Source organism: Sarcophilus harrisii, chromosome 1, assembly GCF_902635505.1.
Source record: "Sarcophilus harrisii chromosome 1, mSarHar1.11, whole genome shotgun sequence".
NCBI lineage: Eukaryota > Metazoa > Chordata > Mammalia > Dasyuromorphia > Dasyuridae > Sarcophilus > Sarcophilus harrisii.
Genome location: NC_045426.1, coordinates 18441006 through 18466104, shown reverse-complemented (window position 1 = coordinate 18466104; position 25099 = coordinate 18441006). Strand labels below are relative to the sequence as shown.

Below are 25099 nucleotides of genomic sequence, written 5' to 3'. Positions count from 1 at the left end.
TTCAGTACTCGACTTATTTTTCTTTCATCTCCTCCAAAATTTGTCATTTTTGAAAGGTGTGCGGTGGTACCTCAGAGTTATTTAATTTGCCTTTCTCTAATCAATAAGGATTTGGAACTTTTTTTTTTTCATAGAAGTATGGATAGCTTTGATTTCTTCTGAAAACTGCCTGTTTATGTTCTTTGACCATTTATCAATTGGGGAATGGCTTTTATTTTATTTTATTTTTTTTTTAATGTGACTCAGTTCAATATCTAGTATATATTTGAGAAATGAGGTTTTTATCAGAGAAACTTGCTGTAAAATTTTTTGATAATTGCTTTATTGTTTATGGTACCTTTTAACCAAATGTAGTTTCTCCCATTATCTCTTTTAATTAGATCTATTTTTTCTTTTTCTTTGTCTGAGATTGCTACCTTTGCTAACTTTTTTTAGTTCGAGTTCGACTGAAGCATAATAGATTCTGCTCCAGTCCTTTATTTTTAACTCCATGTGTCCTTCTGCTTTAAGCATGTCTGTTATAAACAACATATTTTTGGATTCTGTTTTCTAACCCATTATACTATCTGCTTCTCTTTTATGGGAAAGTTCATCTCATTCACTTTCACAGGTATGATTCCTGGCTCTTTTCCTCCATCTCATTTTCTTCTAGTATTTCTCTCTTTTATCCTGTCCCTCCTCAAAAATCTATTTTGCTTCTAATCACTGCCTCCTTTAATCTGTCTTCCTTTTTTTCACTCCCCCTTTCTCTTCTCCCCTTTTCCTCCTAATTCCCTATTAGGTAAGATACATTTCTCTACTCAATTGAATATGTATATATATTCTTCCTTCTTTGAGCCAGTTCTGATGAGAGTGAGGTTCAAACATTGCCCACCACCCTCCCCCTATTTACTCTTCCATTGTAAAGGCTCTTAATTCTGTACTTTTTTTATGTGAGAAAATTTCCCCATTCTACTTTCCTCTACTTCCTTCTCCCAGTGCATGCCTCTTTTCACCCCTTCTTTTTTTTTTTTTTTGGGGGGGGGGAGATCATTCCAACACAATCTACTTATGCCTTCTTTCTATGTAAACTCCTTTTAACTGCCCTGATAATAAAAAAGTTCTTAGCGATTATATGTAGGAATGTAAATTCTTCAACTTTATTAAGACCTTTATGATTGCTCTTTCATGTTTACCTTTTTATGCTTCTTGAGTCTTGTGTTTCAATAACAAAGTTTCTGTTCAGTTCTAATCTTTTCAGGTTCTTTGCTTTCTGGAATATCTCATTCAAATCCTTCTATTTCTTTAACATGAAAACTGCAAAATCTTGTGTGAAGCGCCACAATATTTGAATTGTTTCTTTATGACTTCTTAAAAGTATTTTCTCTTAGCTCTGGAATTTGGCTACAATATTCCTGAGAGTTTTCATTTTGGAATCTCAGGAGGTAATCAGTAGATTCTTTCAGTTTCTATTTCATCCTCTGGATCTAATATATTGGGGCAGTTTTCCTTGACAATTTCTTGAAATGTGATGTCTAAATTCTTTCTTTGCTCATGACTTTGAGGTAGTCTATAATTCTTAAATTATTTCTCCTTGTTATATTTTCCAAATCAGTTGTTTTGCTGATGAGATGTTTCTTTTATTTTTTCATTGTTTTCTCTTTGTTTCTTGTTTCTTAATGTCTCATGGAGTTATTAGTTTCCATTTGCCCAATTCTAATTTTTAAGGAATTATTTTCTTCAATGAGCATTGTACCTCTTTTTCCATTTGGTCAATTCTACTTTTTTCCCCCCAATTTGGTCAACTCTGTTTTTTAAGGTGTAATTTTCTTCAGTATTTTTTGTACCTCTTTTATCAAGCTATTAATTCTCTTTTAGTAATTTTCTTATTTTGCTTTCATTTCCCCCCCTAATTTGTCCTCTATCATTCTAATCTCTTTCTTGACCTCTTCCATGAATTCTTGTTGGGCTTGGATCTAATTAGCATTTTTCTTTGAGGCTTTGTTTGTAGCTGTTGTCACATTGTCTTTTTCTGAGTTTATGTCTTGGCCTTCCTTGCCACCAAAATAGTTCTTTGTGGTCCCTTTTTTTTTTTTTTTTTTTTTTTTTTTTTGTGGTTGTTGTTGCTTGCTAATTTTCCCAGCCTGTTTCTTGGCTTTTATCTTTCTGCTCACCTGGGAATCGGGAGACACTGTTCTAAGCTTCAGGCTTTTTTGTTTTTAGAGCCAGTTCTGGGATTCTGCAAGTTTTTGGTGCTTCCAAGGATACTGGAAAAAGTATGGTCACTTCTCTTAGTTTGCACTCTGTTCTTTACTCAGAAGGGGCTTCTGGTCACCTACAGCCATGAGCATAAGTGCGCTCTTTCTCTTAGAACTGCAACCATCTGTGCATATATTTTGAAAATAAAAAGCTGGGAAAAAACTGCAACCAGAGCCTCTGATCCCTTGTGCCTGACCACTGGCCCTCCTCTACACCCTGGAACTGCAACCCAGAACTGTGTTTAGGCAATAGAGCTGCCAACCCACACTACCTAGTGTCAGCAAAGGGTCCCCGTCATCCCTTTCTGACCAATTGTCTGACACTGTCTCTGGTCTGAGAGCTCCTGCTGCCCTGTGGTTTCAGACAGGCCTTCGTCTTGGGGACCACCTTCTGTCTACCTCCTCTGTTTTCTTCTGCTGGAAAAGGGTCTCACTCTGACCTTGTCTTGTCTCTGATGCTCCAAAATTTGGTCTGAGGCATTATTTGACTGTTGTTTGGAGGGGACTGTTGTGAGGGATTGGTCGGGTTGCCTCTGATGCATCTTTTCCAGATTGGTTTTCCCTTGATTGAGTTTCCTTAATCCCCAAAGTTTATAACAGTTGTGACAAACTGCACGTTTGATGGCTTTGGAGCCGAAATTCCTAAAGAAGATGCTTCTCTTTTGCAGACCAGAGTTAGAAGAAGAGAGAAATGCTCTAATCCTCCAGTCCGCCGCCAACAAGAAGCAGCTACACGATATAGAAAGCAAGATTCTGGAAACTCTGTCGTCCTCCGAGGGGAACATTTTGGAGGATGAAAGTGCAATCAAAGTCTTGGATTCGGCAAAACTCATGTCCAACGAGATCACCAAGAAGCAGCAGGTGAAGCCAGAAACTGTTCCACAGACAAAAAGGCTTCCACAGGAGACGGGGCTCCCACTGCAAGTCAGCAAGGCTCCTGTGGCAAGCGCCGGCCTTGGGGGCAGGAAAACTGGGGCTCGGATTCTCCTTCCTGCACCTAGGAGCTCTGTGATGCTGGTCGAGTCACTTAACCTTTGTCTTAATCTCAGTTTTTTTATCTGTCAAATGGGTGCTTATTATTATAATAGTTACTATGAGGATCAAACAAGATATTATTATTTGTAAAACACTACATAAATGTCAGCTATTAGGATCAGCATCAGGATTATTATTATTCTGCAGATTTCAGCTCAATGTAAGGAAAATTAAAAATTAAAAAAAGCCCTAAAAATTAGAGCTGTTCCAAATTGGCACAGACCACCTTAGGGGTCCTGGGAATGCTATAGAAGGGATTTCTGTTCATGTATGGATTAGATTAGCATAGACAGTATAAGAAATACTGAATTTAGTGTCAAGAAGACTTGAGTTCAAATGCGGCCTCAGATACTAGTTATATAATCCTGGGGAAATCAGTTAATCACTTTGTGCCACTATTTCCTTATCTCGGGAATGAAGGCATTAGGATTGATGGCCTCTGAGTCCCTACGAGTTCTAAATAAACGTATGATCCCCAAAGTCCCCTACGACTCTGAAATTTGGTGATTTTGTGAAAATTGCTAACTTTTTCTGGCTAAATACTTATCATCCTTACCTAATTTGTTGCATTAATCATAAGAATGAGAGGAAAATTACTCTCAATAACCATGAATCTCAAGCTAACAAATTTTAAAAAGTACTTTGAACCTTTCATTCATCCAAATAATAATAAAAATGATAATAATACTTACTAGCTAAAACATATAGCACTTACTATGTGCCAACCCCCGTGCTAAGCTCTAGTCACATAATATCTGAACCTCACCACAGCTCTGGGAGGGTAGGTACTGTTGTTATCCCAGGGGTCACACAGCCAGGAATTGTCTGAGGCCAGATTTTAATTGACTGACCCCAGGCCTGGGACTCTGCCGGTGTATCACAAAGGGTTCCAACAGTGGGCTCATGAGCATCCTGCAGGATCAGAGTGGCAGAGATGGGTAGGGGACAGAGAGCACACTCTGGTTCATCTGTCACAGACTTAGAGCTGGATGGTTCTCTAGTCGTTTGTCCAGCTCTTGCATTTGAGGAAGTTGCAGCCCAGGGTTAAGTTATTTTCCCATGGTCACCCAGGTAATAAATGTCAGAGGAAGCACAGGGTCCTGGATCATTGATTAAGAGCCAGAGAAGACCAGAACCTAACCTTTACATTTTACAGAAGGGGAAACAGACTCAGGGGATGAAGAGGCAAGCCCAGGGCAGCAAAGGGGCGTACGTGTCCAAGGCAGATTTGAAACCAGGTGGTTGTGGCTCTGGGTTCAGTAATCTGTCCAGAAGCACAGGCCACCTCTCTGTAGAGAGCCATTGCTCTTTCTAAATTGTATGTCTCTCTCTTCTGGTGCTTGTGTAATGGAAAGAGATCACCCGGGTGTGAATCACTAATCTGACTTTCAGGCCTATTTGTTTTTGGAAAATTTTGCAAGGGATGGACTTTAAAAATGTATTGATTCTGGTATTGAGGTCATTTTCTTGGGATATGGCTTTAAAAATAAATTACATTATTTGGAAAGACTATTCCAGAAAATGAATATAAACCCTCTTCTATTCTTAATTTATCTTACTTTTTAGATTGCAGAAAAAACAGAAATCAAAATAGCGGAATCGAGAGAAGGCTATCGACCCATCGCTAACCATTCCTCAGTGTTATTCTTCAGCATCGCAGACCTGGCTAACATCGACCCCATGTACCAGTATTCACTCACCTGGTTCGTTAATCTTTATATCAACTCGATTCATGACAGGTAAGCTTCGTTTTTCCCTCCGTTATCTTTCCTAAGTGGAATTTTCCACTTTGTTTGAAGGTCTCCTTCTTTCTGCCTGTTCCTTTCTGTCACTCCTCTCTCCCTTGACCTCCCAATGTGGCCATTTTCCAGGGCCTCCTGATCTATCTTCTTTATGTCCCTTGGAGGTCTCATCTGCTCTCCTTCTAGTGGTTGGGTTTCCTCTGCAGGGGATAGACTGGCTTGGGAGCCAGCTTCTCCCCTGGCCAACGACCAGGTCATTGGTCCTCTCAGAGACCCAGACTACTAGGAGGCCCCTCCACGAGCACCCGAGCTACACAGACTGGGGGAGCCCCAACTTTTAATGTCAGACTCGTGGAATCCTCGCATCCCACAACAGGAGGGGACCCCAGGGCCTTCTAACTTATCATGGACCCTGTTGGTGGAGTTTAGGGATCCCTTCTCACAATAATGTCTTCTGCCTACGTTCATAATGAAAGAAATGCTGAATTTCTTTAGATACTCATTTCATCTGGAGCTCTTACTGTCTAAGACTCACCTAAACCCTGTGCCTGTGCTATTGTGCCTGCTCAGGAGAGGATCCCTACCTGGATTCCTTGGTAGGCTGGTCCTGCAGGGGAGTATTAGAGCTTTACGTGCTGAAGGACTTCTCAGCAGGTGGGGTGTGAGGGTCAGGAGCAGATGAGGAACTGTAGGATGGTCCACAGGGCCTAGAATTCAGGGCTGGCTCTGGACAGCCCCATAGGGCACTGTCCCTGCACCCACCTAAGGGGGGGAGTTATATCAGCATCATGGCCAGCAGCTCAGCTGGCCCAAGCCTTCAATGGCATCATTTACACTGAGGATTTCCACTCCTGACTGAAGAGCTAACTGCTGCTTCCTGAGCCCCAGGCCCCCAGTTCTGGTTGGCAGCTTGTTGGGACCCTGCCCCGCTGCAGGATCAAGAGCCATGGTTCCCCACCCGCCACATCACATGATGAAGATCCTACTTGGTTGAACCCCATTTCTTTTTTTAAGCTTTTTATTTTTTATTTTTCAAAACATATGCATGGATAATTTTTCAATATTGACCCTTACAAAACCTTGTGATCCAAATTTTCCCCTTTTTCCCTCCTACCCCCTCCTCTAGATGGCAAGTAATCCAATACATGTTAAATATGGTAGAAATATATGTTAAATCCAATATTTGCATACATAATTATACAATTACCATGCTACACAAGAAAAATCAAATCGAATCAAATAAAAAAATGAGAAAGAAAATGAAATGCAAACAAACAACAACAAAAAGGTGGAAATGCTATGTTGTGATCCATACTCAGTTCCCACAGTCTCTCTCTGGGTACAGACGGCTTCCTTCATGGTGGAACAATTTTTAGCCCCATTTCATTCATTCATTTATTTATTTATTTTATTGTTGTTTTTAATTTACAAGTTATATGCATGGGTAATTTTACTTTTCAATGGAATGATCATATTGTATGTTTGTAACATGGGAAATTCAATTAGAGTTTTCTTAACCTAGATTTTTTTCTTGTTTTGCTCTGATTTTATCAACTTAGTAACCGGTCCAAGATTTTAGAAAAGCGCCTGCGTTACTTAAATGACCACTTCACGTATAACTTATATTGTAATGTGTGTCGGTCCCTGTTTGAGAAGGACAAACTGCTCTTCTCCTTTTTGCTGTGTGCTAACCTGCTCTTGTAAGTGACACTCTCTCTTTTATCTCCCCACCTTAACTTAATTGACAAAACCTTAGTGGATAAACTAGAACCCAAACCCAAGGATTTCTTTGCCAAAGCTTCCCCTTGGGAAGCCCGTAGCCTGCCCTCCTTTTCACTGGCGATTTTGTCGACCCACCCTAGTTGTTAGAATGCTTTTATGGGGTCCTCAATACTTTTCTAACATCTCCCTCTAATGGTGTTTGCTTTTGAAATACAGAGCAAAGAAAGACATTGAATATGCAGAATTCATGTTTCTTTTGACTGGTGGAATTGGCCTGAAGAGTGCTGAGAAAAATCCAGATCCTTCATGGTTACAAGAAAAAAGTTGGGAAGAGCTGTGCCGGGCGAGTGAGCTCCCAGCCTTTAAAGGCCTCAGGTACTTGAACTGCAAAGACGTCACAGAGCATGGGGCTGAGGAGCCACATGAATGAAGCCAGTGGTTACTGACTGTTTGAGAATAATTCCATAAGAGCTAACGTTCCCCCACCTCAAAACAAAATCTTGTTTCACGTAAATAGTGTACGCACTGGGAAGGCAGGTATTATTCCATTTTTGTCTTTGCATATCCAATAAGGCGCCTTACACGGGGTAGCTACTTCATAAATGTTGCTGTTATATTGCATTCATTTTTTTCAAATAAAAGAAAAATAATAGCTCTGAAAATATTTTTCTTTTAGGGAACATTTTCGGAAGAATCTTGAAGACTGGCGTGATATCTATGACAGTAAAGAACCACATTCTGTTCCCTTCCCCGCACCACTGGACACAGACCTGAATGAACTGCAAAAGATAATTTTGCTTCGTTGCTTAAGGCCTGATAAGGTAACAGAGACTGGTGTGTTTCTTAGCCTAATGGTTTCTTCTTCCTCAGCATGCACTGACACCTGATGGTTATGAAGTTCTGGGATTAACTAGGAGATAGGTCCTGTTTCAGAGAAGTTGAAACCTTCCCTGCCATGAAACCTGGGAATCTCTCAGTTGAAATAGCCTGGCAGACTGGCCACACTATGGAGAAATAATTTTTTTCATTTTCTAATTTTGTATTTTATTTTTCTCCAGTACATTTAAAAACAATATTTAACATTCATTTTAAAACTTTTGAGTTCTAAATTCCCTCTCTCCCATGTCCCTCATTGAGAAGGCAAGTGATTGGATACAAGTTATACATACGTAGCGATGCAAAACATTTCTGTAATAGTCATGGTGTAAAAGAAAACATTGGCCCCCCAAAAAAAAACATCCTCAAGAAAAAGTAAAAAATAAAAAAGTATATTTCCATCTATAATCAATCTTTCTCTGGGGATAGATAGCATTTTTCATCACTAGTCCTTCAGAATTGTTTTTGGATCATTCTGTTGCTGAGAAGGCAAAGTCATCATCTTATGATTGAGCAATAAAATTTATGAAGAGGTGGCCAAGAGATTTAATGTAATCCTAGCCATTTGTGGGACTTAGTTTTCTCATGTAAATAGGAGAGTTGATTCAGGGAATCACCATCGTCGTCCTCTATCGCTCTCTCTGAAAACTCTCTGCTCTTTTAATATTTTATTTTATAATTATCTGTTTATTCCTCATGTCCCTACTGGGTGATGGTATCCATGAATTCTAGAACCAAGGGTTTATTGAAGCTCAGTATCCCCTCTAGCATCTAGCATAGTACTGCACACAGTAGGATTTTGGATCATTGTATTGCTGAGAAAACAAAGTTGTCATCTTATAATAGAGAAATAAAATTTATGAGAGGAAATAAATCCAATTGGTAAACGAGTCTCTGGGACTCAGTTTTTTATGTGGATAGGAGAGTTGATTTAGGGAATCATTATGGTCCTCCTATATCACTCTCTCTGAAAAAAGCTGCTGTTTTTATATTTTATTTTATAATTAACTGTTTATACCTCGGGCCCTACTGAATGGTTTTATCCATGAGTTCTGAGACCCAGGGCTTACTGAAGCTCGGTATCCCCTCTAGCATCTAGCATAGTACTGAACACACAGTAGGATTTTGAATCATTGTATTACTGAGAAAACAAAGTTGTAATCTTATGATAGAGATCTGTCTATGCTAGCATCTAGCAAGTAACACTTGGGAACACAGTAGGGTTAATACATATTTTTGATGGATAGATTCTTTCAAAAAGAAGAGAATTCCTTTCACCAAGTCACTGACTTGAGGTGCTAAACTGTGCATTGAAGAGAATGCTAGACCTGGATCCAGGACAAATCCAGCCTTAGACTCTTAGTAGTTTTTTGGGACTGAGCAAATCACTTAACTGTCAGTTTCAGTTTCCTCATCTGTAAAAAATCCCTCCAGAGGATTCTCATGATCAATCCACAGCTTTCCAATGCAGCTTTTGTAGACTTTTTTCTACCTTTGCTGGGCTGGGAGTGGGGTATGGGTGGGACTGGATATATTCTTCATCTGGAGTCAGTCAGTCAATGAGCACTTATTATTATTATTATTATTATTAATTTTCTTCCATAATGTTACTGAGCTCTTTCAGCTCTGACAATAAGCCCTGCTTTTAGGAAGAGGTCTTCTCTATATCAGCTTTGAGGTTGTTTGTCATTTTCAGGCAAGAGTTGAGAAAATATTGCTTTTTTTTAGATACATTCAATTCTTCTTTGCTCAAAAGTCCCTTCTTTCCTTAAATCATTCCATGTCATCTTAGGGTGATTAGCTTCAGTTCTGTTATTTCACTAACCAGACCCTTTCAGAAATCTGAAGTGGACAAGGAGCTTGGGGACAAAACGTGAAATTATTTGTGCCTGGAGCCACATTCATACTCTTCTTCATCAGATTACAGTATCGAGGCCTCCCAGCCTTTCCAGTCTGGGAAATGTTGATTTGTCTTGTAAGGTCTTTCTCCTTTCCCTCCCAATGCCTGCCTTTTCATGAGGGAGGCTAGTCAGCTTTTACTGTGGCTTCGCTCCTCCCCCTCTTCCTTCACATCTTCATCAATGAACTGGCACACTTTGCTTTTATGAAGCTTTAACCTTTTGCTTTAAATATCAAAACAAAATGCTTTGTTCAGAACTATGCAAGAGCCTGTACAAAGTCAAAACCTGCTTAACCCATAACTTTTTGTTTTCTCTTTTAAACAGATCAGCCCAGCTATAACTAATTATGTGACCGATAAACTGGGAAAGAAGTTTGTTGAGCCTCCGCCTTTTGATTTGGCAAAGAGTTATTTGGACTCAAATTGCACCATCCCCCTCATCTTCGTGCTGTCTCCAGGAGCAGATCCCATGGCCAGTAAGTGCTTGGAGTGTGGGGACCTTAAGCTTAAAAATGGAACACTGGCCAGCTGCCTTTTGGGTAAATTTGTGTTGGAATAGGACTCAGAGTGATTGAGTGGAAAAATGCATGGAGAAGGACTAACTGGGTACTTACTGTGCACAAGACACTGTACAGAGACAAGCAAGCAAAGATGATCCCTGTCTTCCAATTTATATTTTAACAGGATCTTACCTTTCAATGAGAAATGTAGAAATGGCACTAAATTTGCTATCAGGAAAAACCTGGGTTTAGATTCCTTCTCTGACACTCATGTGACTAGGAATAGATCACTTCTGAGCCTCAGTTTCCCCATCTGTAAAAGAGGGATAACTACATCTCTGGTATGAAACGCTCATAGTTGTTACAACCAAATGAAGTCATGTAAAGTGAACCTTCCATTCACTCTATGGTCTGGCCAATCACCTAATGGCTATTCCTCACCCAGGGCAATCCCTCCCCAAACTACTTTGTGTTCCTTACACCCTCATCTCACACACACACACACACACACACACACACACACACGTACACATGTGTGCACAAAAACAAATTTTGTACATACAGATAATACGTTTCTATCGTCTGCCCCATCAGAATGGGAGCTCCTTGAGGACAGGGACTATCTGACTCTTGTCTTTGCATTGCTAGCACTTAGCACAGTGTCTGGCCCACAAATAATAATAATAAATGTTTGTTGTGTGATTAAGGTTCTATAAGAAGAGGCAGCATGGCCTGCCTTGGAGGCATAGTAGCTCTGGGTTCAAGTTCTGCCTTTGATACAAGAAAAGAGTACCATATAAATACTAGTGATTATTATGGAACTTTTTTCAGTCATTTGGATATTTATGGAAAATGATGATTATGGTTTTGAATGTTAAAACATGCAGATCCTAAGGCAATTTTGAACTTGGCATTTTTTAGTAATTTTATTATCAAAGAACTGTGATTTTGATTATGGGGACTTCTTTCTCCTGGTAGATCCCACCTGTTTATAACTTATGAGTAATAAGTGCACCAGCTGCATTTTGGTACTTTAAAAAAATATTTTATAATAAACTAGACAATTTTTCCATGTTCTTCTCAGGCCTTCTGAAATTTGCAAATGATAAAACTATGTCTGGAAATAAATTTCAAGCCATTTCACTAGGACAGGGGCAAGGGCCCATCGCAGCAAGAATGATCAAAGAAAGCATGGAGGCAGGAACGTGGGTTTGCTTACAGAACTGCCACCTTGCTGTGTCGTGGATGCCCATGCTTGAAAAAATCTGTGAAGAGTTTAGCGTTGAGACCTGCCAGCCAGCCTTTCGGCTTTGGCTTACCAGCTACCCGTCTGAGAAGGTACATCGGTGGTGGGCAGAGCTGCCTTCTCGCTGTAAGCGCTTTTTACGTTGTACATCAAAAGGGAGTCTACAATGACTCAGTTTTATCTTTTCCTCTCTCTCTCATTCTTTAGGGTCTGTTTCCTGTTTTCTAGCAATTGGTTTATATTTATGGGACTTGGAAGTTGTTGGGGTTTTTGGTTATTCTCCTAATATATATTTTTTTTCCTTTAGTTTCCAGTAACAATTCTACAGAATGGAGTTAAAATGACAAATGAGCCCCCGACAGGTCTCCGGCTGAATCTCCTGCAGTCTTATCTCACAGATCCTATTTCTGATAGTCAGTTTTTCAAAGGATGTCCTGGGAAGGAACAGGTGAATATTTGTTTCTTGGAGGAAATGTTCACAGATTTGTTTTTTGTTTGTTTGTTTGTTTATTCTTTGATCTTTAAAAATCTGGATAGTGGAAGTATAATTTTCCTCTTCCCTGTGTGCTAGACTGGACTGAGACTTACAGGAGCCATCCTGGGGATGGGCTATTTTTGATTGAGTCAAGCTTTTTATTTTTGTTGAAAACATTTTAAATTTTAAACACTTTCCTACTTGAAAGCATAAAATTTGCTAAGACATTCTTAAATCTGAAGTGGACAGAATGGCAGATCTTGGGCCTTTGAAGGCATTTTTTAAACTAAAAAGTGCTATTTTAAATTGTGCTGTGGTGTGTGTGTGTGTGTGTGTGTGAGAGAGAGAGAGAGAGAGAGAGAAGAGAGAAGAGTTGAGTACTCCTTAAGACGCCATGCTTCTTCACCTTTTCTTCTGACTTACCCTATTGAGGGCTTCTTTTCCCCTTCTGCCATCTTAACTCTAGGTATTCTCCCAGGCTTAAGTTCTTTTGTCCTTCTTTTTCTTCATTCTCTATTGGAAGAGCTCCTTCTTCTGTCTTCAGCTCTCAGACGAGCTCTTTGGTGATGATCATTCAAATTTCTAGCTTCATTTTACCTTTCTATCCAACTTGCAGCTGAAACCTCCTGTGTATGAGGTCTTCTTCATTCCTCCCAATCAGTTTTTCCTCATTGTTTCCCCTTTTGTATCCATATTCTCTTATATCAAGCCTTAATTATGGCTAGTCTATGAGCCAGGTTTTACAGAACCACAGAAGGAGGGTTGGGAGGGGACCTTGGGGTCCCTTCGGTCCAGCCCATGCACAAAAAGAATCCCCATTCTAACCGAGCCACCGGTGGCCATCCAGCCACCTCTTGAAGACCTCTAAGAAGGGGAAATCTGCCCCCTCCTGAGTCTTTCTAGCTTTAAGATTTGGAATCTTGCAAAACTTCTTTTTATAAAATCCTACTTTATTCAAGTTTCTTTCATCCTATAGAACATATAAAAACTCCCATTTTCCTACCATATCAGAACTAATCAAATCATTCTCCATTATCTGATTCTCGTCTATCCAAGTTTTTCCACTAATCCTCAAAGTTCAAAAAGTAGTTTTTGGGTGTGTGCTCTAGAGCAGAGGTATCAGACATTTGTCCCTCAAAAACTTTCAAGGCTCTGACCAGATTAAAATGGAAATGTGAGCTATTGAACTCAATAAATGAAAAGATAATAGAGCAGAGATAACATTAATATACGGTTTTCTAAGGCAACACTCGACCACAGAGAGTTTATGGAGTAGGGGAGTAGACCGAGTAGACCTGCACCTTAGGAAAATCAATTCTGTGGGCAAGTCAGATGTCTCTCAGAGACTCAGTTTCCTTGTTTGTAAAATAGATATAATAATAATAATACCTACAACCTATCACAAAGACTGCTTATAAAAAAGAAATGAAGTAATGTATGCAAACTACTTTTTAAAAATTTAAAATGCTCTATAAGTGTTATTCATTATAACTAATAATAGGATATTATTAATGTTGACATGATACTGCTATTGTTATTTTGGCTGGTGGTTAAGGTTACCTCATCTGCCCTTCTTTTCAATGCGCTCATATGGAAATGGTCCTAAGACAGATCAAGATAATATTCTTTTATGGTTAAAGCTCTGGGGACTATTGTGTGGTTCTTATTGCTGCTATATTAATCCATCAATAAATATTAAGTGTCTACTATGTGCCAGGCCCTGTACTAATGATGAGTATATACAAAAAGAGGCAACAATCCTCAAGGAGTTTACAGTCTAACAAGGAAGACAACATGCAAACACATTCAAAGCAAGCTGTGTGCAGGATAAATAGGAAATAATTAACAGAGGTTGGGAAGGCTTCCTGTGGAAGATGGGATTTGAGTGGGCAGAGATGAGGAGATTATCCATCTATCCATTCATCTATTTATTTATCTATCTATTCATCCATCCATCTATCCATCTATCTATCTATCTATCTAGCACTTCAAACACTTTAAAAAGAAACTTTTAAGAAAAAATATGAATGGTTAAGGGAATAGAGTGAACAGGTTAAGTATATAATTTTTCAAAAGACTGACAGCTGTCTTCTACTTTAAGAAAATCTATTACCAATAATAACTGACATTTATATAGCACTTTGAAGGTTTGCAAAACACTTTGCAAGCATTATCTACTATACTAACAACAAACCTGAGAGGGAGATGTTATTATTTCCGTTTTACAGATGAAGAAACTGAGGCAAAGAAAAATTGTGACTTGTTTGGGCTCACACAGCTAGTAAGTGTCAGATTTGAACTTTGGTTTTCCTGATTCCAGGTCCAGTGGTACCTGATTGGAATTATAGAAAAACTTAGGCTTGGAGATGGCTTGTGTGCATGTGTGTGTGTGTGTGTGTGTGTGTGTGTGTGTGTACACTTCTCTCTCTGTTATATATGTGTATGTGTACATGCCCAGACAGAAGAGACACAAAATAAACTTGAGGCAAGTTAGGGTGGGAGGGGTTTAGCTGTGGAGGGAGGATCACACAAGCCTTTGGGAGGATCATGATGTGAGCTATATCTGGAAAGCTTTGGAGGACTCTGAGGAGGCTCCTCCTTTGCCTTGTCAGCGATTGTCCACGGCTAAGTGATGGGAATCCTCTGCTGTATTTAAGATTCAGGAGTGCAAGTCAGACTGGGGTTTTCCACACTACACCATTCAGGAGTACGAGAGATGGCAAACAAAATGAACATGTTCTTTAAGCATCTCTTTGGCCCAGTGATGGTTTTTTGGTCCTTTCATGTGTCTGACCCCTCTCAAAGGAGGGGAGCTCAGGGCCTGAGCAGGACTAAAGATGGGTTACCACTAAGTCGATCAACGTGGAGTGTCCCCATGTGCCCGGCTCTGTGCTGAGATATAAACAGAAACAGCCACGTTCCCTGGCCGGCCAGGGCTTGGACCTGGGATTCCATCCTTTCCCCAGGCAGGCCCCAGACATGCAGAGTCACAGAGCCGGGAGCTGCCTGTCGCCTTCTCTCTCACATTGCGCTCCTCCCACTGTTAGAGGGGCTTGTCCTGAGCTCCATTACCTCTCCCCCCGAGGGGTGGTTACACACTAGCGAGGGCAGAGTTGGGAGGCCTGGAGGGTCCCCGGGGCTCAGGACTTGGTCTGCTTCTTTTGGCCTGCAGGTGTGGGAGAAGCTGCTTTTTGGAGTTTGCTTTTTTCATGCCCTTGTCCAGGAGAGGAAGAAGTTCGGCCCTCTTGGGTGGAACATCCCGTACGGGTTTAACGAGTCCGATTTGCGCATCAGTATCCGACAGCTGCAGGTAAGGTGCTTTCTGCTATTTGGGGAGCTGTATTCAGGCAAAAATGTGGTCTGGGAGACGGGCTGAGCCTGAGGCGAGCTTGTCCTTCCAATGGGACTGGAGGAGCTGGGCCTGGTACCTCGATGGAAACCCCCCCCCGCACCGGTCCATCCCGTTAGAGACTCTTCCTGAGGGTTCATGCAAAGAGGCTGGGGGTGCAAGGTCTCCAACGGTCACTGATCCATTAATGGAGGGGCAGAGAGAGCTGGCTTCAAATGTGCCATAGCCACTATTGGGTGTATGACCTTGGACCCCTCAGTTTCCTCGTCTATAAAACAGGGATAATTATAACATCTGCCTCCCTGAATGGTTACAAAGACCAAATGAGATGATAATTGTAAAATGCTCACCTGGCACATAATTAATGCTGCTAATTAGTCATTGTTATTATTAGTTCCATTGATAAAATGATGTTGTTTTCTGAGTCATTTGAAAGTGTTAAGTAATATCTATATAAAGAACTTTCTTTTCTGGATCTTTAGGAGTTGTTTTTACTGAGCAAATAGAGCTGTGACATAGGAAGGACTTTTTATTTATTCAGTTTGGCTTTTTAAAGACATATTAAATTTTGGGCAGCTACATGATAAAGTGGACAGAATGTCTATCCTAAAGTTAGGAAGATTCCTCTTGCGGAGATCAAATCAGGCTCAGATACTTACTAGCTGTGTGACCTTGGGCAAGTCACTTAACTGTTTGCCTCAGTTACCTAATCTGTAAAATGAGCCAGAGAAGGAGATGGCAAGCCATTCCAATGTCTGCCAAGAAAATCCAAAATAGGGTCGTGAAGACTCAGATGTGATTGAAAATAAACAAAATTTTACATTTAATACATTAGTAACAAGACTATTTGACTTGTCTGTCTCCTTTTGAATTTGTTTCATCTGTGTATTTCTAGAAGTTTGATTAACATGTTCTTTCATCTCTTTCACTACTCATCGATTCTCCTTTTCCTTCAAAATAGAAACCCCTTTGGAACAAATAAGTCTAGGCAAGTGAAAGTGTAAAGTTACAGTTCAGACAGGTGCGGAGGTTTTCAAGTGTCCTCATTTTTTCTGGATTCCAGCTATTTGTGAATGAGTATGAGTCAGTCCCATTTGAAGCCATCACTTATCTCACGGGGGAGTGTAACTATGGCGGACGAGTGACTGATGATTGGGACAGGCGCCTCCTGCTCACCATCCTGGCTGATTTTTACAATCGAGAGATCATCGAGAACCCACATTATATGTTTTCTCCCAGTGGAAACTACTACGCCCCTCCTCGGAGTAACTATGATGATTACATTGAATTTATTAAGGTAACTCTTTGGGCTGATGGGAGGTTTAGGTGCCAGATTATATTGAATTTATTAAGGTAACTCTGGGCTGATGGGGGGTTTGGATGCCGGATATGATCCCATGTTTCCCACACATCACACCCAGAACCTGACACATAGGCTGGGGGGTAGTATTTTCATACAGGAAATCTTGAGTTCAAATATGGTTTCAGATCACTGAGACCATATGGTCACACTCACTGTGTGACTCTGAGCAAGGTGGTTCCCCGCTGTTTGCCTCAGTTTGCTCCTTGGTAAAATGGGAACACTGATAGTCCCCCTGCCAGGGTGGTTTAAAGCTCTGTATGAGTGGTAGTACTCTTCTTCCTTCCTTTTGTTCCAGTATCATTAGAATCATTAGAAAAAGACTTTTATCTTTATCGTTAGATCATTAGAAAAGCTTTCTTAGAGCGATGTTTGGGACTGCTGCTCTCTTGGAGTAAAGCTCTGTCACGTGAATGATCTTGTGTCCTGACCTGTTTTTGTGCAGAAACTCCCATTCACTCAGCACCCGGAGATATTCGGGCTGCACGAAAATGTGGACATCTCCAAGGATCTGCACCAGACCAAGACCCTTTTTGAGTCTTTGCTCTTAACCCAAGGGGGAACCACCCAGTCGGGGTCTTCGGGAAGCGCCGACACCGCCCTGTCTGAAATCACGGAAGATATTCTGGGCAAGGTGGGTGAGGGAGTGGCCCGGGGCTCTCCGCCCTGATTTGGTTCTCGCCGCCCCTTCCCGGGGAGCAGAGCAGACCTGGATTCCTGCCCCTGCACCTGAGGCAGAGCAGGGCAGGACTGGGGGCCGAAGAGCCCTGCCCATCTCTGAGGAGCCTGCTGGGTGATGGTGGTGAGGAACACGATTCCCAGAGAGCTGGAAGGATCTGGAAGGTCTTGAAGGCCCACTGCCCCATTCTCTGACAAGCAGACCCAGGCCCAGGGAGGGGCTAGGGGCTGGATTGGAATCCAGATCCCCGACCTGAGAACATTCCGCTAGCCTCCCTGTGCTTCAGTTTGTTAAACTTTTATGATTCTGTAGGTGCACATTACATTTATTTTATCTTTGTGCATACAGATCACATAGCGGGCCCTATGGTCCTGAAGCGGGATCTCCTGTCTTTCTTTTTCCTTTTTGTGGTTCTAGCCCAGGGCCTTGCACAGAGCAGGTATTTTTGCTTCTCATATGGGATTTTTGGGCCTAAACAGCTTAAAACAAGCTCTCTGTGCCCCTGAGTACCGAGGCTCTGTCTGTCTCAGTTTCCTCACCTGTCAATTTGGGATAATAACAGTAGCTACCTCCCAGATTCTGGTGGGGACCAGATGAGGTATTTGTAAAGCCCTTTACAAGTGAGAAAACTAAGCAGAAGCCAGCTGCTGCCATTATGATGGCGATAAAATGGATGTTCACAACAAATGTGATTCATTTGCCTACAAGAGCCTTTCCTTGCCTGTGGATCCTCCGCATGGATCTCTCCCGGCCCTTGTAGCATGTGGTGCTTTGGGGAAGCCGAGGCTGCCCTGACCCTGGCCCTCAAGGCCCATTGTCTGTGAGAGGATAAGGCTGGGTCCTTCCAGCTCTAGCTCCGGAGTCTCAGAACTGTGATAACGGCATTTACATTGTACCTTAAGGTATATTCACAGGTGAAATAGACAAAGATATTCACAGATACTGATTTCATTGATCCTTACTATAAGCCTGGGAGGGAGGGGCTAGTATGATCCTTTTTTACAGAAGAAGGAACCGAGGCAGACAGAGGTTGTGTCCGGGGCTTCATTTGAACCCGGGTCTGCCTGACTCCAAGCTTGGCCATGTGATTGTCTGTTTTGTGTGATCTATCAACGTTTAATTCACTGAATTAAAAAGTTTATAAAAGTCTGGTTATTTAACCCATGAAGGCAGCGGGGAGCTGTGCAAAGATCCTCTGGAGCAAAGCTGCTGAATCTGTGGGGTGTGACTCCCTGTGGGGTCATGTAACTGAATGAGGGGATCGTGAAATTATGATTCATTATCAGCAAATAAATAAAATTATCAGTAAAAAAAAATAAAAAACATTTTTTTTTTATGTCTCTATACCTGGGATTAAGTTTCCCAGGTAAAAATGGGTGGTGACTGGGAAAAGCTGAGAAATCCCTACTCTGGAGCACTTAGTTTCATTTCCGGGGCAATCTGGGACTAGTCCCTGAAATTCCATGGGACTCAGTTTCCCCACTCTCTTAAAATGGATAGGTTGGCCAGGATGGTAAATGGGAACAAGATCCAGCCAAATCCTCCATTCAGTTCTGGGAGGGGAGTTAATGACATAGAAAACACCTTGATAAGGCTCAGAGAATCACTTACCTTTTACAAATTCCTTGTCTTCTAGCTCCCCTTAGACTTTGACATTGAGTCAGCCTTGTGGAAGTTTCCCGTGAGATATGAAGAAAGCATGAATACGGTCTTGGTGCAGGAAATGGAGAGATTTAACAAGTAAGCAACAATTATATTCTTACTGATTGCAGCTTTTTAGATACTTGCCTAAAAAACCCAAAAGAAATATAAAACATCTGTCAATAAAAAGTTATTTAAAAGTTATTTTAAAAATAAATAAATTTTTTAACTTAGTATCTTAAAAAAAAAAAAAAAAGAAATATAAAACACTGGACTGTGTTTTACTGAGGCTGGACTCTCTCCCCCCACAGAGACTCCATTTACCAAAGTAGACAGACACCTTTTTTTATATCTTAAAGGAAGCAAGGTTTATTGATACTGATTTTTATATATATATATAAAATTGATTATATATAATTGATTTTGTTGATAACTCATTTTTGATTTAATTTTATTTATTGATATTCAGTTTTTGATTTAATTGATAATGCAGCAAGCAAACTGTGACATCTCACTGCAAAAATTAAGCTCACTTTCCTTAATCACTTATAATGATAAGTGCCTGCACTCCTTCCCATAAATCCTACCCTGACACCCATGAGAATTCTGCCAATAATCTTCATTGGATGCGAAGCATCATGACCATGTTGCCCATCCCTTCCTGGCCATAACACTGATTCACAAGAAATTAAGAATAACATTTTTGATATATGGTCTTTAAACTCCATGAAAAAAGGTTTTCAAAATATAACCAAATAAAACTAGTTGCTGTGGGCTGAGGATGAGATGTACGCCATCCGTGTCGGCCCTTCTGTTATTGGGATGGGACCAAGGTGAGTTCTAGAGAAAGAGGGCTTCCAGCGTGGCCATTTCTTCCATCTGTGCACAATGGGACTGAATTAAATACAAGAGGATAATAGCCACGGGGAAAGGAGAATGAGATCACGCCACTGATATTAACGGGGATGATAATAACTATTACTAATAAGCTATTACTATCCAGGCGACCTTAGGTTTCTAACCTCTTGTGACCTCAGTTTCCTCCCAATAGAAAGAAGGAATTGATTTATTTCAGAGGCAGTTGGGGTTGAGGGATTTGCCTGGAATCATAATAAGTGTCTCAGGTGGGATTTGAACTCAGATCCTCCTGATTGTAGAGCTGGTGCTCTCTCCATTGTGACTTGAAATATCCCTTCTTTAAAGAGTGATGACAAGTGGCCCTTTATGTAAGTGAGAGCCAACCCTGAGAGAGATGGAAGGCAGGGACTCATTGCAGATATATCTGCCAGCGCTCACTAGGACCCAGACTTATTGACAACTGGGCTTTTAAACTTTTAGCCTGATTAAAACAATCCGTAACTCGCTGATAAACCTCGAGAAGGCCATCAAGGGGCTGGTGGTCATGGACTCGGAGCTGGAGGCCTTGAGCAGCAGCCTGATGGTGGGGAAGGTGCCAGAAACGTGGGCCAAGCGTTCCTACCCCAGCCTCAAGCCCCTGGGCAGCTACATCACAGACTTCCTCTTGAGGCTAGCCTTCTTACAGGTAAGGAAGCTGCCTCCTAACTGATGGGTCTGTTGGGGGTGGGGGGGGGGGCGGTCGGGGGAGAGTCCGAATGGGAATCCAGCCAGTGTCCTGGAAAAAATCGGACCTTCAGAGCCAGCAGGAGCTGCTTAGTGTCTTCAAGGGCCAGAATTTGTGCACACTGAGCATTCCAAACGTCAGTGTGTTTTTAAGGAAGGGAAGAGAAAGAGGGAGGAAGGGAGGGCAGGAGGGGGAGAAAGAAAGAGAGGGAGAGAAACAGAGAGACAGAGACAGAAAGAAAGGCAGAGAGAAAACACTTTCTAGAAGCATGGAATCTGGGATTTTATAAATTTGGTATATATGAAATTTTAGAGAAAACATTTGATTCTGTGATCTTGGTGATGGACCCAGCCATTGAGACTATCTCATTCACACATGCCCAATCTGGGCACTGGTTCAACTTTTCCCTAATAGTTTGGGGGTAAGGAGTTTCTCTAGCTCTACAGATTCTTTTCATATTCAACTGAATTTCATTCATCCAAATTTTGGGGAAATTCTTGGAGTTTTCTGGCCAAAAAACCCGCCTGGTTCCAAACACCAATCCAAAGCATTTCCAAAACAAAAATAAGCATTATCCATCTCTGGGAGCTCCGACAATTAGAACTCCGTAGGTTTCTTTGCTTTCTTGAGAAAGCTCCCTTAGATTTTTCTTGAGCTTTCTTGAGAAAGCTCCCTTAGATGGAAATGCTTGTTGAATTTTTGTGATCCTTCCTCTGCCGTTCACACTCTCCTTTGCTCCTCCATCCGTCTCTTGCTCTTCCCATCATTCTCCAGGCTGGGGGTGTCTCCTCCCCTGTAGACTCTGAGCAGTGGCTGGGCAGGTGGACGTTCCTCATGGAGCGTGGTCTCTTTAGCTTGTGCTCAGTCCTCCTCCTCCTCCTCCTTCTCCTCCTTCTTCTCCTCTTTCTCCTCCTCCTCCTCCTCCTCCTCCTCCTCTTTCTCCTCCTCTTACTCTTTTTCCTCCTCCTCCTCCTCTTCCTCCTCTTTCTTCTCTTCCCAATTGTGTGACATCGAGTCTGCCCATCTAGGGAGCTTTTACTTTCATCCCCATTCTTAGCACAGCGACTTGTATACAGTATGTGCTAAACTAGTGCATATTAAATTCTCTTTGGCAAAGACTTATTCTTCCTCTTTCATCGTTTCTTTTAAAATGATCCCGCGAGCTCCTTGTAATGGTAGAACAGTTTTTTCTCTTTTTCACTTCCTTGGTTTTCGGTTGGTAGCTCACACACTGTCCATAGTTTATTATCCAGTTAGAGAAATGGGATGTAGGAAGTATTCAACAATTACGTACGATCAGTAGGAATTGATTATATACAAATATTAATTATACATAATTCTATATGTAACTTATGTAAATTATATATAATTATATTCCATATAACCATAGATATATCAAAATGTTATTGTTGTGTCACATAATAATATATAATTGCAATATCACAGAAAAACATAAAGTTGATTATATGTCATCACTGTAAAGCCAAGTTGGAGTGGGGGAAGAGTCAGAGAGTGGCTCTTGAAAATGGGGTGAGGAGAACTTTAAACCCAAATTAGCCACCACTGGAGATCGTGGTACAAAAAATATAAATCTCATGAAAAATAGCTCTTTTCCCAGCTAATTGTTTTTCTTAATTGTCTTCTTTGAGAGTCTGCTAGATCTCACTGACGTCCGTCCATCAGTCAATAAGCATTGATTAAGCCCCTGCTGATGTGTTGGATGTGGCCCCTTCCTCTGGGGATGTCACTTACAACCCCTCGCCATCCCCATCCGGTGTGACTCCCATCCTTGTCCTCCTATAATCCAGCATGTGGGTGATCATCAGTATTTGGGGGACAGTATTTACCCCCTTAACCAGTTGGTCCTTTGGAGCCCCCAGACCCACGTGACAAGTGTTGGTCTCTCTCACCCTTATGCTGCTGCTTCCTCTCGGCCAACACGAGCAGGGCTGATACATTCACGGTGACATTTCCCCGGGTCAGAGGACATCCTTGAGCTGGTCTCCAAGTGCCTAGTGATCATACCCCCTCATTAGAGAGATGGGCAAACAGAAACACAGGCAGCCGGGGCAGTAGCCGGGCACGCTGCCTCGGGGGTCCCGAGGGAGCCCACCCCAGGTCACGTGGCCCTGAAGACCGTGAGTCACAGACCAGGGGCATATCCTCCCCCAGTGGTGGGGGGCCAATGTTGGTGAATCACAAAGTCTGCCCGTGAAGAGACGAGGCATTCTCAGACGAAGCTTGGCCGAGTCACAAGAGGAAGCTGTTCCGTTGTTTCTTTCTCTCCCCAGATCTGGTACGAAGTCGGCAAGCCCACCGTGTTTTGGCTCTCGGGCTTCTTTTTCACCCAGGCCTTTCTAACTGGAGCCATGCAGAATTTTGCTCGGAAGTATACGATCCCCATCGACTTGCTGGGATACGAGTTTCAGGTAGAGTGACTCTGATCTATCGTGTATCACGTTTGTGGGAATAGGGTTTTGTCCTGGGAGGCTCCCGAGCCGGCATCCATACTCTTCTGTGTCCCCGGGATCCCCGAAACTCAGCGTGTGTTCCACGTACGTCGTCCTTGTGATGGAAGCATTGTGGCCTCTGATGGCCTGTGTGAAAGCTACTGCGAGTATTCAGGCGGAGGCTTTTATGTGGTGGGAGTGGCAGCTCAGAACACCCTGGCCCTGGTTTTCCAGGTTTTTGTAATTTATCACCAGAGATGTGAGAGATCGAGACAATTTGACTTGATATTTTCAGGGGATAGAGAGTGTAGTGTGAAGGGGGGAGTCAGGGAGACCCAAAGTCACATCCCAGCTCAGAAGGAATCACCTTGGACGATAATAGCTCATATAGCTAGCTTTTATAAAGCACCTACTGTGTACCAGGCATGGGGCTAAATACTTTACAAATAGATCTGAGCCCCAGTGTTTTTTCTGTAAAATGAGGGAGTTGGACTCTGAATAATGGTGATTTCCAGCATTTATTTGGCATGTGTGACTGACTTGACCAGTTTGACACAGCTAGTAAGTGTCAAGTATCTGAGGCTGGATTGGAACTCGGATCCTTCTCGTTACTCTGTCCACTATGTGCTGCCCCATGTGACTGATTCTTATAAGGCGATTTAGGTAGGACTTGGCCTTAGGACTGCCTTCTCCCTGTTTCCTAAGCTCCCCCAGCACCCACCTTCTTTCCAAGCCTGGCGGAGGTGAGGACCAGGACTTTTTAGGGGTCAGGCTGCACACAGTAGGGCTGTTCTCTGCATTTACCCTTTCCCTAGGGCAGAATTTGCTGCCAGCAGAGACTCAGCCAGTTACTGGAAAAATCTAAGGGAGCTTTCTCAAGAAAGCAAAGAAACCTACGGAGTTCTAATTGTCGGAGCTCCCAGAGATGGATAATGCTTATTTTTGTTTTGGAAATGCTTTGCCCTTGTGAGCAGAAGAGTAGGTCCCAGGCTTTCTTGTAAAGTTCTAACTACAAACCCTCTTCCTGCATGGGGTTAGACATGGAACGTTCCCCTTTTTGTAAGATTGCGAAATCCAAAACAAGCCAATTCGTTTGGCTGTCTTTTTTTTTTATTTATTTATTTAATAGCCTTTTATTTACAGGATATATACATGGGTAACTTTACAGCATTAACAATTGGTTTGGCTGTCTTAAATAAAGACCCGATCACACCTTGGTCGTTGAATTGTCTCTGGTGCAAAGGGAAGTCTGTCAGTGAAGTCAGAATTATCCATCCATCCTCCATCCATCCTCCATCCATCGGTTCACTAGGATGCACTAAGAGCAATGCTAGAATTTCCTTCCAGGAACAAATCTTGGGAAGTTGAGGGACCTTTTCCGGAGGCCGGGGGCCACAGCATCTTATCAGACTTTAAAGCTTGGACAGAAGCTCCAGACGCTCTCACGCCTAACCATGCTCGTCCTTTCAGGTGATTCCCTTCGACACTGTGGATATCCCTCCCGAAGACGGAGTTTACATCCACGGCTTGTACCTGGACGGAGCGCGCTGGGACAGGATCAAGTGAGGTTCCACCCCAGCTGTTCCCCTGAACCTGGCATTGAGCTCAGCGTAGTGGGGGCACAGAGAGGGGGGCGGCAAGCGGGTCACCAGAGGGGTTCCCAGTGAGGGGGAGGAGCCACTGGTTGGCCACGTGGCTGAACCAAGTGAGGCATTTATTAAATGCCTACTGTGTGCAGGCCCTGGATCGAGCCCCTAAGTTACAAAGTAAGGCACAAGGTAGATCCTGCCCTCAGAGAGCCCATGGTCTAGCACGGGGAGAAGAGGCAAAAGTTGCCCTGGAAGGGGGGAACCCCAGCAAGCACATTGGGCCCAAGAGCTCGGGGGGGGCGGTGCATTACCTCAAGTCTACTCTGTGTTCTCTGTGAACTTTGTGAAGCTGCTGGAGCCTCCCCCATGATGGTCTTGTGTTTATGCTGGCTCTCTCTGGACATTTATATGTAGCGTCTGTCCTGTTGCATATATATATATATATATACATATGTTATATTTACTTAAATATGTCCCAGTTGTCTTCCCTGATGGAAGAGAAGGTAAGTGGCTTGTGGACAAAAAATTTCTGCTCTCTCTCCTCCCTCCTTCCCACCTTGTTTCTGTCTCTCTGTCTCTTGACTGTTTTTGTCTCTGTCTCTTTGTCTCTCTCTGTCTTTTCTCTCTTTCCCCCTTTCTTCTCCCTCTCTTTCTTTCTCCCTTTTTTCCTCTTGCTCTCCTGCCACTCGGGGTACAAGCCTGGCAATATAGCTACA

At 42.2% G+C, this 25099-nt stretch overlaps 1 protein-coding gene across 3 annotated transcripts in view; it reads left to right on the top strand.

The window, feature by feature from the left end:
• The window catches only part of DNAH12 (dynein axonemal heavy chain 12), a 133327-nt gene that overhangs the window by 100593 nt on the left and 7635 nt on the right, over positions 1-25099 (top strand). For all 3 annotated transcript variants that reach the window (XM_031953093.1, XM_023498082.2, XM_031953085.1), the window contains 15 exons: positions 2906-3098; positions 4839-5011; positions 6574-6714; positions 6953-7111; positions 7413-7557; positions 9838-9988; positions 11097-11350; positions 11566-11706; positions 14906-15043; positions 16146-16379; positions 16888-17076; positions 18758-18861; positions 20101-20305; positions 22636-22773; positions 24265-24356. In XM_031953093.1, the coding sequence (XP_031808953.1) occupies positions 2906-3098; positions 4839-5011; positions 6574-6714; positions 6953-7111; positions 7413-7557; positions 9838-9988; positions 11097-11350; positions 11566-11706; positions 14906-15043; positions 16146-16379; positions 16888-17076; positions 18758-18861; positions 20101-20305; positions 22636-22773; positions 24265-24356 (2457 nt within the window). The remainder of the gene's footprint in view (positions 1-2905; positions 3099-4838; positions 5012-6573; positions 6715-6952; positions 7112-7412; positions 7558-9837; positions 9989-11096; positions 11351-11565; positions 11707-14905; positions 15044-16145; positions 16380-16887; positions 17077-18757; positions 18862-20100; positions 20306-22635; positions 22774-24264; positions 24357-25099) is intronic.